This window comes from Piliocolobus tephrosceles, chromosome 15 (assembly GCF_002776525.5).
Source record: "Piliocolobus tephrosceles isolate RC106 chromosome 15, ASM277652v3, whole genome shotgun sequence".
Classification (NCBI taxonomy): Eukaryota; Metazoa; Chordata; class Mammalia; order Primates; family Cercopithecidae; genus Piliocolobus; species Piliocolobus tephrosceles.
In genome coordinates, this window is record NC_045448.1 from 106,212,422 (window position 1) to 106,224,303 (window position 11,882).

General features: G+C 42.2%; 1 protein-coding gene across 1 annotated transcript in view; it reads right to left on the minus strand.

Annotated features, from left to right (window-relative positions):
- Positions 1-11,882, minus strand: part of VWA3B (von Willebrand factor A domain containing 3B) — a 233,983-nt gene that overhangs the window by 15,887 nt on the left and 206,214 nt on the right. Inside the window, 2 exon segments of the mRNA XM_023211441.2 lie at positions 402-526; positions 7,845-7,956. Coding sequence (XP_023067209.2) covers positions 402-526; positions 7,845-7,956 — 237 coding nt within the window.

Consider the following 11,882-nt stretch of genomic DNA (forward strand, 5'->3'; position numbering starts at 1 on the left):
GAATAGAATAGAATAGAATAGAATAGAATAGAATAGAATAGAATAGAATAGAATAGAATTTTTTGCAGTTAAAAGTGTCCACAGTACTGGCAGCTACAGCAATGCCCTTTCCCCAACCTCTATTGTCTTGTAAAGGGACAAGGACCTCAAGGTGCAATGCAAACAAGTCTGTGCAGCCCTGAGCTACACAACAAGGAGTTGGCAGGTCAGCGTCACGAGCAAAGAAATCGCCAGGCGACGGGTCCCAGAACAGGGGCCATGGTTCTTCCTGCCCAAACACACCCTCCCTGCAGGAGTCCGTGTAGGTTCAGCAAAGAGCCAAACAGTCGCCTTGGCGTTCTCTGTTATCCAGAACTCTGTGGATGGTGAAAAGGGGCCAGAACACATCAGGGACTGGGTACCTGGAGCAGTGGGCAGGGCATGGCGCCCCCCACAGGCATGATGAAGGAGGTGGACACGACCCTGGTGTCTCCATACCTGAAGTCCACCAGTGCTTGGGTGCGGCTCACACACTTCTTCACAACCCCTGCAAGGAATCAAAGAAAACATAAAATGTAAAGACAAACAACATCCCTTCCCGTAGGCTTGTGCTATCTTTCTGGCCACACTGAGTGAGAACACTTTGCCTGTTTAAATCAGTGTGCCCCTTTGATTTCTCCAGCAGATAATGTTGGGTACCATAGGATGCCTACTGGGTTGACCAGCTCAAAATGGTGATGCACATGCCTGGTCTAGGCACCCGTTGAGATGAGAACTGGCGAGAATGGACGAGATCTGTTCACCCTGCATCATCAGCCTCCGTCCTGACAGGAACATGCATCCTGGAAATAAAGATCCTCTTCCCAAACACCTCCTACCACCTGATATTTTCATTTACTTTAGCCCTATTTTCTTCCATAATACTTAGATAGAAAATACATGTTGTTAATTAAATTGTGAAAGTAAAAAAGAAATATAAACTCCTATCCAAATTGGCTTTTCATCTGACTAGACTGAACATACTCAGCTTCCCCAAAATGTACAGCTGAAAGGAACAAAGAAAAAAGAAGTAAGGCTGGACGTGGTGGCTCACGCCTGTAATCCCAGAACCTTGGGAGGTTGAGGCAGGTGGATCACCTGAGGTCAGGAGTACGACACCAGCCTGGCCAACATGGTGAAACCCCATCTCTACTAAAAATACAAAAATTAGCTGGGCATGGTGGCACATGCCTGTAATCCCAGCTACTCGGGAGGCCGAGGCAGGAGAATCACTTGAACCTGGGAGGCGGAGGTTGCAGTGAGCTGAGATTGCATCATTGCACTCCAGCCTGGGCGACAAGAGCGAAATTATGTCTCAAAAGGAAAAGAAAAGAAAGAAAGAAAAGAAAAGAAAAAAAAATAAGAAGTTTCTTTTTTAGTTATACTGAAGGAGTGCCTGATAGATACATAAGGTTGGTATAAAAGTAGTTGTGGTTTTTGCCATGAAAAAAAATGACCAAAACCACAATTACTTTTGAACCAGCCTAATATATATACATATATATACACACACATACATATATTACTTAATTGTATGATAATTTTGTTATACCTTTTAATATGATTATTAGAATAGATTATCATTCTAGGAAAAGAAAATACCTGTGTTAAGATGCACATTTTTTGTCATTTATCTGACTTGAAATTTACCTTCCCATTGAAAAGGGATTCTAAACATTAAGGGGGAGATGATGACGTTGGACACCTCCCCTGGCAGTATCAGCTGCTCACAGACCCTCACGGAGACAGAAACGAGCGTGGGCATCCTGGGTTCCCCAGCACGTGCTGCAGCGGCTCCCGGGTCCTGGCTCACCTGCCTGCTGAGCAAAGCCCTGTGTCCTCTCATGGGGCAAAGAGACAGCTGCTGATTTTCATCTTGATTCATGTGTCTTATTTTAAATGGCCAAAGGAATGAATTTTTTTTTTTTGCAAAATATGCACACTCAAGCCAGCTTACCATTTTGTGTTTTCTGATAGGACTGAAATGTTTAATTTGGGTTTTGAAATATTTACACATTATTCACACATTTTCTACCATAAACTGACTTTACCCTTTTAATCAGAAAAATAAATACTACCTTTTAGAAATAATCTCTATTCTGGAAACAAGAGCCGCTCCTGATTGAGAATCAGGGAACTTGTCTCCTGCCACGCACTGTGTGCCCCACGTCCCTCCCACGGCCCCAGGGAAGGGTCTGGGCTGCCACCACAGCCACATTGGCCCATGTGACTCTCTTCAAATCCTTAGCCTTTGGGACTTCGCAGTATCCAGTATCAAAACCGCTAGGCAGCTTTTCAGTTGTTTGCCTAAACTGAGAAGTTGTGACAGAGACTGTATAGCCAACGAAGCCTAAACCATTTATCATTGACTTTCTTCTTTGGACCTAAACTTTTTGGATCCTTATGATGACTTCTTTTTAGTTCCTTTAATTCAGCTTCCTTCTTTGTAAAATCTCTGTAGATGTGAGTCTTTGTTCGTCTCCAGAAATGAGCACAGTTTCTTATGGTCTGTCTTCAATCTGGCCTCGCGGGCCCCCACGTGGCCGTACTGTAGGCAGCTGGAGGGGCCAGGACTGGCCTGTCCCACTACTGCTAAGCCTCTGTACCTGCTCCTTCTCCATGTAATTAAGGGATTGCTACCATTTCTTTTGTCCTGATTCAAGATCAGCTCCAATTTTTGGCTTGCCTTACCCTGTAGTTTCTCTCTGTCCTCAGCCTTGAGAGGTGAGGCCGTGTCTCCCAGCTCTGAAATCTCTTGGACCTGTTTGAGGACCTGGGCTCTGGAGGCTGGCCAAGCTGAAGAACCTCCCCTGCCTCTCCTCTTTCTCTGGGTGGAGGCTGGCGGGCCCAGAGCCTCCACTGTCTCCCTTCTTTCTCTGGGTGGAGGCTGGTGGGTCCAGTGCTTCCCTGGGGATGAGTTGGCTCCCTGCCTCAGTCGGGGTTGTCCTGTATGCAGCTGGAGAAGGGGCCTGTGCTCCGATAGAGGCTTTCAGCAAAAATGCTGCGGGTGCTCAGGGCTCAGAAAATTAATGTCAAAATCTGAGTAAACAGTGGAAGTCAGTTTGTGTGGTGAAAGATGCATGAATGGTTCTGAACCTTTGCTCCAGATTTTCTCAGGCTGGAGACTGGATTTTTTTTTTTTTAAACCTTTGGCTCTAAGAACCTTCTGATATATAAAGCCCAGCTTGAATTCCACCTCTTCAAAAAGGCTTTCACTCTGCTCCAGCCACAGCATCCCTCCAGTGGCCCACTCCCTGGCAGTGTCATCTTTCATGGTCCTTGTGTCCGCTCCTCCTTCCAGTCTTGGAGGTTTCCTTTCTACCCGCCGTGCTGACTTTTGCTGCTTTGACTTGCTGTGAAAAGTTCTAGGCTGCCGTGAAACGGAAAGCAGCTCCCTCCTCCCCAGGAGAGGAGGCAAGGTTTATCCCTACTCCTAAGAGGCGCTCTCACGTGGGATGCAGAAAAACTCTTTCCGCGGAATTAACAAAGGGCCGTACATCATCACATTTAATCTACACAGCAACTTACGAACGGTTTCATTGTTTTAAATCCCATTGGAGAAGACAGGGACACTGAGGTACAGGGAAACAAAGTGACTGCAGTCGGGTGGCCAGCATAGGCAAGAGGCAGAATTCAAATACATGAAAACACAGGATTTTTTGACCTGAGCTAATTATACTTGAGAAACCGTTCCGTTTTGTCCCCTTTTCCTTCATGATAACTTGTTCTTGTGGCACAGTGCAGAAATCACCGTGGATTTCCCGAAGTAAAATGCTGCTTCTCACAGAACAACAGGAAGGATGACCCAATTTCCACAGATAATGATTTCAAATAAGGGTTGAAAATGTGTCTTCCTCCTTGTCTTTCAGCATTCAGATAAGCCAGGCTATCGCTCCATACAACACGGTCATTTCCTCAACTGGATCACCCACACTGACCCCTGGAATAACACTGGCCACAGGGAAATCCCCACCGCAATCCCAGCGACGGTGGCAACAGCCCGCCTGGCCAGCTCTGCTTCCGCGTGGACCTGGCTTTAGGTAGTGGACACCGCAATCCAGTGACTCCAATCTTGCCTTCTGCTGAGGTGCATTTTAAAGTGAGCTGTTTTTTACTAAAAATGTGTGTAGGAGGTTTTGAACAATAGTTACCAGAAGAGGAGTCACCAAGGATGTCACGCCTGTGCTCTGCAAAATTCTATTTGGCCTTCTTCTTCTTTTTTTTTTTTTGTGAGGGAAAATAGTGCCTCACAGTGAACAGGTGATCTAAATTAACATCACCAGTGAGGGCAGGTGAGCATCACGTGCCTCTAGACGGGACGACCCGGAGGACCATGACATACTTCGGCAGTATCCTGGCAGGGAATGATGACCTGAATCTAATCTAACCCAAATTGAAGGACATTCTATAAAATAACTGGCCTTATGCTTAAATAATGTCACTATCATGAAAGATAATAGGAAAGGCTAAAGAATGGTTCTAGGTCAAAGAAAGCTAGAGACGTGTCCACTAAATGCAATACATGATTCTGAGCCGAGACCTGTCCTGGAGAAAATAAGTGTGATAAAGGCCATTACTGGGACAATTAACAAAATCAAAATATACAGATTAAATAAAAGTACTATAATAATGTTACAGTTTTTGAATTTTCTAACTTTATTGTGATTATATTAAGAGATTATTCTTACTCTTAATACACACTGATGTGTTAAGGGATAAAGTAACATGATAAATGTTGCCTAATTTCTAAGAGTTCAGAAAAAATAAGATGTGTGTATGTATGTGTGAAGACAGAGAATAAAATAATATATGTGATAAAATGTGACCAAATGTTAAAAATTGGCAAATCTGGGTAAAGAGTATACTGGGGTTTTCTGTATTATTCTTGTGACTTTTCTGAATGTTTGAATTTTTAATAAAAAACAACCATGAAAGTAAAGTTATTCCCAATTAAGGAAAAGATCAGGTGACTGGAGAGAGAGGGCACAAAAACTAGGCTCATGGAGATAACCCAGGCATTGCCACTTAATCTGGCTGAGTCAAAGTTAGTTTACTACTTAGACACTAATCAAAATTACCGATTATATGACTAAATTCAAATATTTCCTTCAAGTTCATTTATTGAAGTTTAATTACACTGCAAATTAAAAATTCCTGCTTAGTCAGATCCCATGCGGCTGTTGGGAGTATAGTATGTACTTTCTGCCTCTAATTGCACATTAAAAAAATTTCTGTTGTAGCCTCAGGCATTGCACACGGTCGTGGTATTAGCCCTGTCTCCTCTACTACCCTGAGTAGGTCTTTAGAATTTTCTCATCACACAAGCATGGTGCTGGGTAGAAATTCGAGCCATTCTACATTTCTCTGGGGCCTTAGCCAGCAAAGTGACACCAAGCCCCTAACCCAACCATTTAGAATCCAGTCTGCTTTAGGATTTTAGCATTTTCTATTCTCTTTTTTTTTTTTTGGAGACAGAGTCTCACTCTGTTGCCCAGGCTAGAGTGCAGTGGCAAGATCTCAGCTCACTGCAACCTCCATCTCCTGGGTTCAAGTGATTCTCCTGCCTCAGCCTCCCGAATAGCTGGGATGACAGGTGCCCACCATCACATCTGGTTAATTCTATATTTTCAGTAGAAACAGGGTTTCACCATGTTGGTCAGGCTGGTCTCAAACTCTCGACCTCAGGTGATCTGCCTGCCTTGGCCTCTCAAAGTGCTGAGATTACAGGCAGGAGCCACCGTGCCTGGCCTCACTTCAAGCATTTTCATTTGACTACCAGTTTAACCATAAAATGCTTTCCAAGGCTCAAATTCAGAAAATCAACATTTCTCAAGCAGGAGTGGCCTTCTATAATCACCTCTTAGAAAATCTGCACCCCAGAGAAATGGAAGATTCCCAGCCCTTGTTGTAAAGAAGGGTGTCACGCCTTAGCCTACGTGCTCATCCCAAGTGCTGGGATCCACATTTACTCTTGTGCAGGCAACTCCCAAGCACATTTATCACATTCAAATAACCTGTCCCTGTTGTCAGTTGTACATATGTGCCTGCTGGAAACCAAAAATCCTGCTGAAGTATTTTTTTCCCACCTAAAGTATTATTCAATTAAATTTAAATAATAATTATTCTTTTAACTGTTGACAGATAGATCACGCCTATGAAAGGCCAACTACCTATCTGCAATGTAATCTTTTTTTTTTTTTGAGACAGAGTCTCACTTTGTCGCCTAGGCTGGAGTGCAGTGGCGTGAACTCACTGCAACCTCTGCCTCCCAGGTTCAAGCAATTCTCCTGGCTCAGTCTCCCAAGTAGCTGGGATTACAGGTGCCCGGCTAATTTTTTTTTTTTTTTTTTTTTTTTAGTAGAGATGAGGTTTCACCACATTGGCCAGGCTGGTCTTGAACTCCTGACCTCAAGCGATCCTCCAGCCTCGGCCTCCCAAAGTGCTGGGATTATAGGTGTGACCCACCACACCAATCCTGCAACGTAATCATTTTGCCTGACAGACCTTCCTCAAGGTTTTCTCCCAGTTCCCTTTTCCCTACAGGCCCTTCCTATGATTTCAGTGATGACTTTTGTGGTTATGTCTCCCAAATCTCTATCTCCAGACTCTAGACCCACATCTCCAATTGCTTCTCTGACATCTTCCTCTGGGCATCTTGCAGGCACCCGCAATTCATCACGTCGCAGACACATCTCATTGTCTTTCTGTTCACACCACCATCTCCTGTAGTTACCACTATCTATCTACTGCCCCAAGCCAGGGACCAGAGAGACACCCTAACCCCTTGGCATCCAATCTTCACACAGCAGTGGCAGACAGCTTTTGAAAACTTCAAATGTGATTGTGTTTCTCACTGCTTTAAATGTGGCTCTCATTGCCCTGAGGGTAAAGTGCAAATCCTCAATATGACCCTTTATGCATAGCCCTGTGCTTACCTCTCTGAAGAGGTTTATTATTTCCACCCTTCCTTCTCATTTTAAGTTCCAGCCAGAATCAATTTTATTTCTCCAGATATAGATGTTTTTCTTCATTTCTAAGTCTTCACACGTATTATTGTCACCATCCATGAAACTCTCTTTCTACCTCCACCCCCTGGTGAATTGCAACTGGCTGATTCCTTCAGGGACCACATCCCCCAGGAAGTCTGGGGCAAACCTCTGAGGCCCAGCTATCCCGGTCTCATGGCCCTTCCTCCAACACACATGTGCACTCCCCTCTGAGGTCTGGGCACCGCTGTTATTCCTGCTTAGAACTCTCTTCCCCAGATAATCTCATGGCTTGCCCCACCTCTTTTAAGTCCTTATTCATATGTCACCTTCCCCAGGAGCTCTTCATTAACCACCAGATATAGAATCACAACCCTCACCCCGACATTCTCAACCCCATTTGTGGCTGGATTTTTCTCTATGGCACTGTATCTGACATACCACATATTTTATCTGTTTATTTCATTGCTTGTCTGTCTCCTTTAAGATGTAATCTCCAAAAAGCAAGAATGTTCATCTGTTTGCTCATACCATTAGACCAGTACTTTCAAAATATTACATACATGCAATGCAGCAGATGGGTAATAAAAATTTGTTTACTAAAAAATGAGAAATTAAAATAAGTGCATTTTTTTTCTGGCTACTTTTTTGGGGGACCAAATATGCTCATTTCATAAGCTGGCCAGAGATATTTCACTTCTCTTCTGTGTGACAAGTGGACTAGCTCAGGCCAGCTCGTGAAATGTCAGTGTTCTAGCAAAAGCACAGGTTGAAACTTCTTGTCCCCAATATCAAATTATTTAACAAAAGCTTCACAAAATTAAAAAAAAAAAAAACTACCTGGAAAATAAAAGCCATTTTCATCACATCTTGCAATAACCTTCTGTCCTTTGAGGGGATCTGGTCTTTTTGATTTGGTTTTCTTTGTTGGATTTCCTTGCAATTTCTGCTGCTGAAAAAGACAAAACAGGAATAATTGATGAGAAAAATTGAATGCAGATGGTGAAAATGATAAATACTGGTTAGCCTAGTGATATGGTTTGGTTCTGTGTCCCCACCAAAATCTCATGTTGAATTATAAGTTCCAATGTTGGAGGTGGGGCCTGGTGGGAGGTGGTTGGATCATGGGGGTGGTTTAGCACCATTCTCCTAGTGCTGTTCTTGTGATAAAGTTATCAAAAGATCTGGTTGTTTGAAAGTGTGTGGCCCCTCCCCTTTCTCTCTCTCTCTCATGCTGGCCATATGAAGATGTGCTTGCTTCCCCTTTGCCTTCTGCCATGATTGTAAGTTTCCTATGGCATCCCCAGTTGTGTCTCCTGTACAGCCTATGAACTGAGAGTCAATTAAATCTCTTTTCTTCATAAATTACCCACTCTCAGGTAGTTCTTTATAGCAATGTAGAAGCAGACTAATATACCTGAAATTTTCTTTTTTTTTTCTTTTTTTTTGAGACGGAGTCTCGCTCTGTCATCCAGGCTGGAGTGCAGTGGCCAGATCTCAGCTCACTGCAAGCTCCACCTCCCGCAAGCTCCACCTCCCGGGTTTACGCCATTCTCCTGCCTCAGCCTCCCGAGTAGCTGGGACTACAGGCGCCCGCCACCTTGCCCGGCTAGGTTTTTTTTTGTATTTTTTAGTAGAGACGGGGTTTCACCGTGTTAGTCAGGATGGTCTCGATCTCCTGACCTCGTGATCCGCCCGTCTCGGCCTCCCAAAGTGCTGGGATTACAGGCTTGGGCCACCGTGCCTGGCCTATACCTGAAATTTTCTACTGAGAACCGCATTATAGAAGAATTACAGAATATTCCTTTACTATACATTCCCTTTGGAGCCCTTTCTGCTTTATGTTAATTAAATGTTACTATTTTGGCAAGGGCAATATCTGCCTTCCACAACTTTTATACTTTAGCTCAAGGTACAAGGAGAACTGGATGAGTAATTGAAGAAAAGGGAAATAAAGAAAAATTATATATACAACTAGAATTCCTGAGAGCAAAGACTACACCAGCACCATGACCAGCACTGCTGCCTTCCTAGAACAGTGAAAGGTAAAGGGGCCCTTCAATAGAAGAGTCCACTAACAACTTTGAGAGAGACAAGCACTGAAACATAGTGCTTTATAGAAATTCAATATCCCAGCCTACCTCTTCAGGACAAAGGAGAATCTTTACGATCGCTGACTTGCAAAGAGTTCTGAAAGAAGTCCATGGTCTGAGATTGGCTAATAAATGAATTATCCTCATTCCTTCTATCTCCTGGTTGATGCAACAGTGGATGCTAGAAGTCAGTGGGTCAGAGCTTTCAAAGTTCTGAGAGAAAATAACTTTCAATCTAGAATTCTAAACCCAGGCAAACTATCAATCAAATGGAAAAACAAAGACATTTCTAGTCATATCCCTAGGTAGAAACTTTCCCTTCCCATACATCCTACATTAGGGAGTTACTTGAAAATGTGCTTTTCCAGTAAGAATGACATGTCTGCACAAGTCACAGACAGCAGGAGGTCTCCCAGGAAAAAAAAGGACTTAGAAATCTTGGAAATATATGCATACATATATTCAAGCATGCGTATATATATATCTAACATATGCAAAAATAGTAATTCAAACAAGTAACATAATTTTAAATACTGAGGGAGAAAAGGTAAAGAAATCCTTTTGCTTGATGCTATTAACATTCTTCAATTGGCCAGCGTATCACATAGGACCTTAAGGAAGGCATATACTCCTGAACTGTGACTTGTCCCAGTATTGAACAATATTTATCCAATCAGAATCGTACAAACACTATTTTGTGTTCTTTTAAATGAAAAATTTTTTTTTTTTTGAGACAGAGTCTTGCTCTGTGGCCTGGACTGGAGTGCAGTGGCCGGATCTCAGCTCACTGCAAGCTCCGCCTCCCAGGTTTATGCCATTCTCCTGCCTCAGCCTCCCGAGTAGCTGGGACTACAGGCGCCCGCCACCACGCCCAGCTAGTTTTTTGTATTTTTTAGTAGAGACAGGGTTTCACCATGTTAGCCAGAATGGCCTCGATCTCCTGACCTCGTGATCCGCCCGTCTCCCAAAGTGCTGGGATTACAGGCGTGAGCCACCGCGCCCAGCCTAAATGAAACATTTTAAACATGTACTGTGAACCTTTGGAAGGAGTACAGCATTGATAACACGATGGTTTAAATGTAGCTCTTGAAAGGTTGGAATGAAAGGGGAAAGAAAAAGCATAGATATTACCACCATGTGAACTCAGAAATTGAAGAAGTTATGCAACTTGATAGATCAAGAAGTAGAGGCTTATGTATATTAAATAAAATGTTACAAATGCAGCCAATAGAATAAAAGATAATGTAAATATCCAATATTAGGAGCGGGAGACAAAGAGGGAAGGGATGAGAGTAAAATTATAATTTTTTTCATGTAGTGGAATAAAAAGTTTAAATATAACAAATCATAAAAGAGAGAACTATATGAAACATGTACTTTGATAAAAATTAATAATGAATCTGGAAATCTTGCAGAGGAAAGAGAGGGAGGAGAGAATGCCTTTATTTTCTATATGAATGAATCAAAGTCCTGGACTACCCCAAAGGTACACATGTGCAGGAAACACTCACAGCAGCACAGCAAAGGCTTTGAGAACTGAACTACAATGTAAACCACTGCCCAAGTCCCAGATTACCAGTAGAAACTTTGAGTGATGCATGCAGACTTAAGCTGTGAATAGCACAGCCGTCTAAAACTGAACTGACATGGAAACCACTGCCCACAGACGGTAAGGCAGAGCTTGCGGTCTAAACCTAACCAAGTCTGATGGAAAAAAATTAAATCTCCTTCAGAGAATTTAAACAGGATCCAGAATCTTACAACATAATATTCAAAATATTCAAAATGTCCATTATACAATAAAAAAATTCAACAAACAAAAAAGCAAGCAAATATGACCAATTCTCAAGGTAAAACACAATCAATAGAGTCCCAAATTGGGAAGACTCAGATATTGGAATGATCAGATAAAGACCTTAAATTAGCAATTAGAACCATAGTCTATGAGATAAACAGATACTCTTGAAATAAATGGCAAGGTAGTTTTTTGTTTCAGCAGAAAAATAGAAACTATTGAATAAAAATGGAAATTTTTGAAGTGAAATATATAATATCTGGAAGGACTCAGTAGCAGAAATGATAGAATTGATATAACAGAGAGACAGTGTACTCTAAGACAAAACAACAGAATGTATCCAATTTGAAGAATGCAGAGGAAAAGGATCTTTAAAAATGAACAAGGTCCTTTTCCTGTCACAGATAATTTCTTCAAAGATCAGCTCAGTTATAACCTTTCTGGAATGATGTCACCCCCAGGAAATTTCAGAAAAAGAAAGGAAAAGATTGTTTTGTGATTTCCAAATGGCACTGCATGAATCAAAGTTGGAATGAATGTCATGTCTATGTCTACTACATGCAGAAACTATTAGCATCATTTTGACTTGTAAAGTCCAACTCTAAAGTTCCATTTTTTTTATGCTTGATGACTGTTAATAGAAATATCCAATCCCCATTCATCTCTCCCTCCAAAATCCCCTGTAGCCTTTTTTCCATCGTCCAGAATAATCGTTATTTTTAATTCCCAATCAATTTGAGGACAAATGTTCTTGCAAAATATATTAAAATGAATTACTAGAAAAATGCAATAACATTGCAGAGAAAGAGCTTGAGTTCTAGGTAAAATCTATTTAAGGATTCTGAAAAGCAAACATGTAGTGGTAAAAGGGTTGGGAAAGAAGACAAGAACTCAAAGTACCACCAAGCTAGTGGTGGGTAATTTACCATTTGTTCCCTCTAGTGTCTCCTGGCCTGGTCCAAAACCCAGAGGTAGGCACAAGGGTCCAGA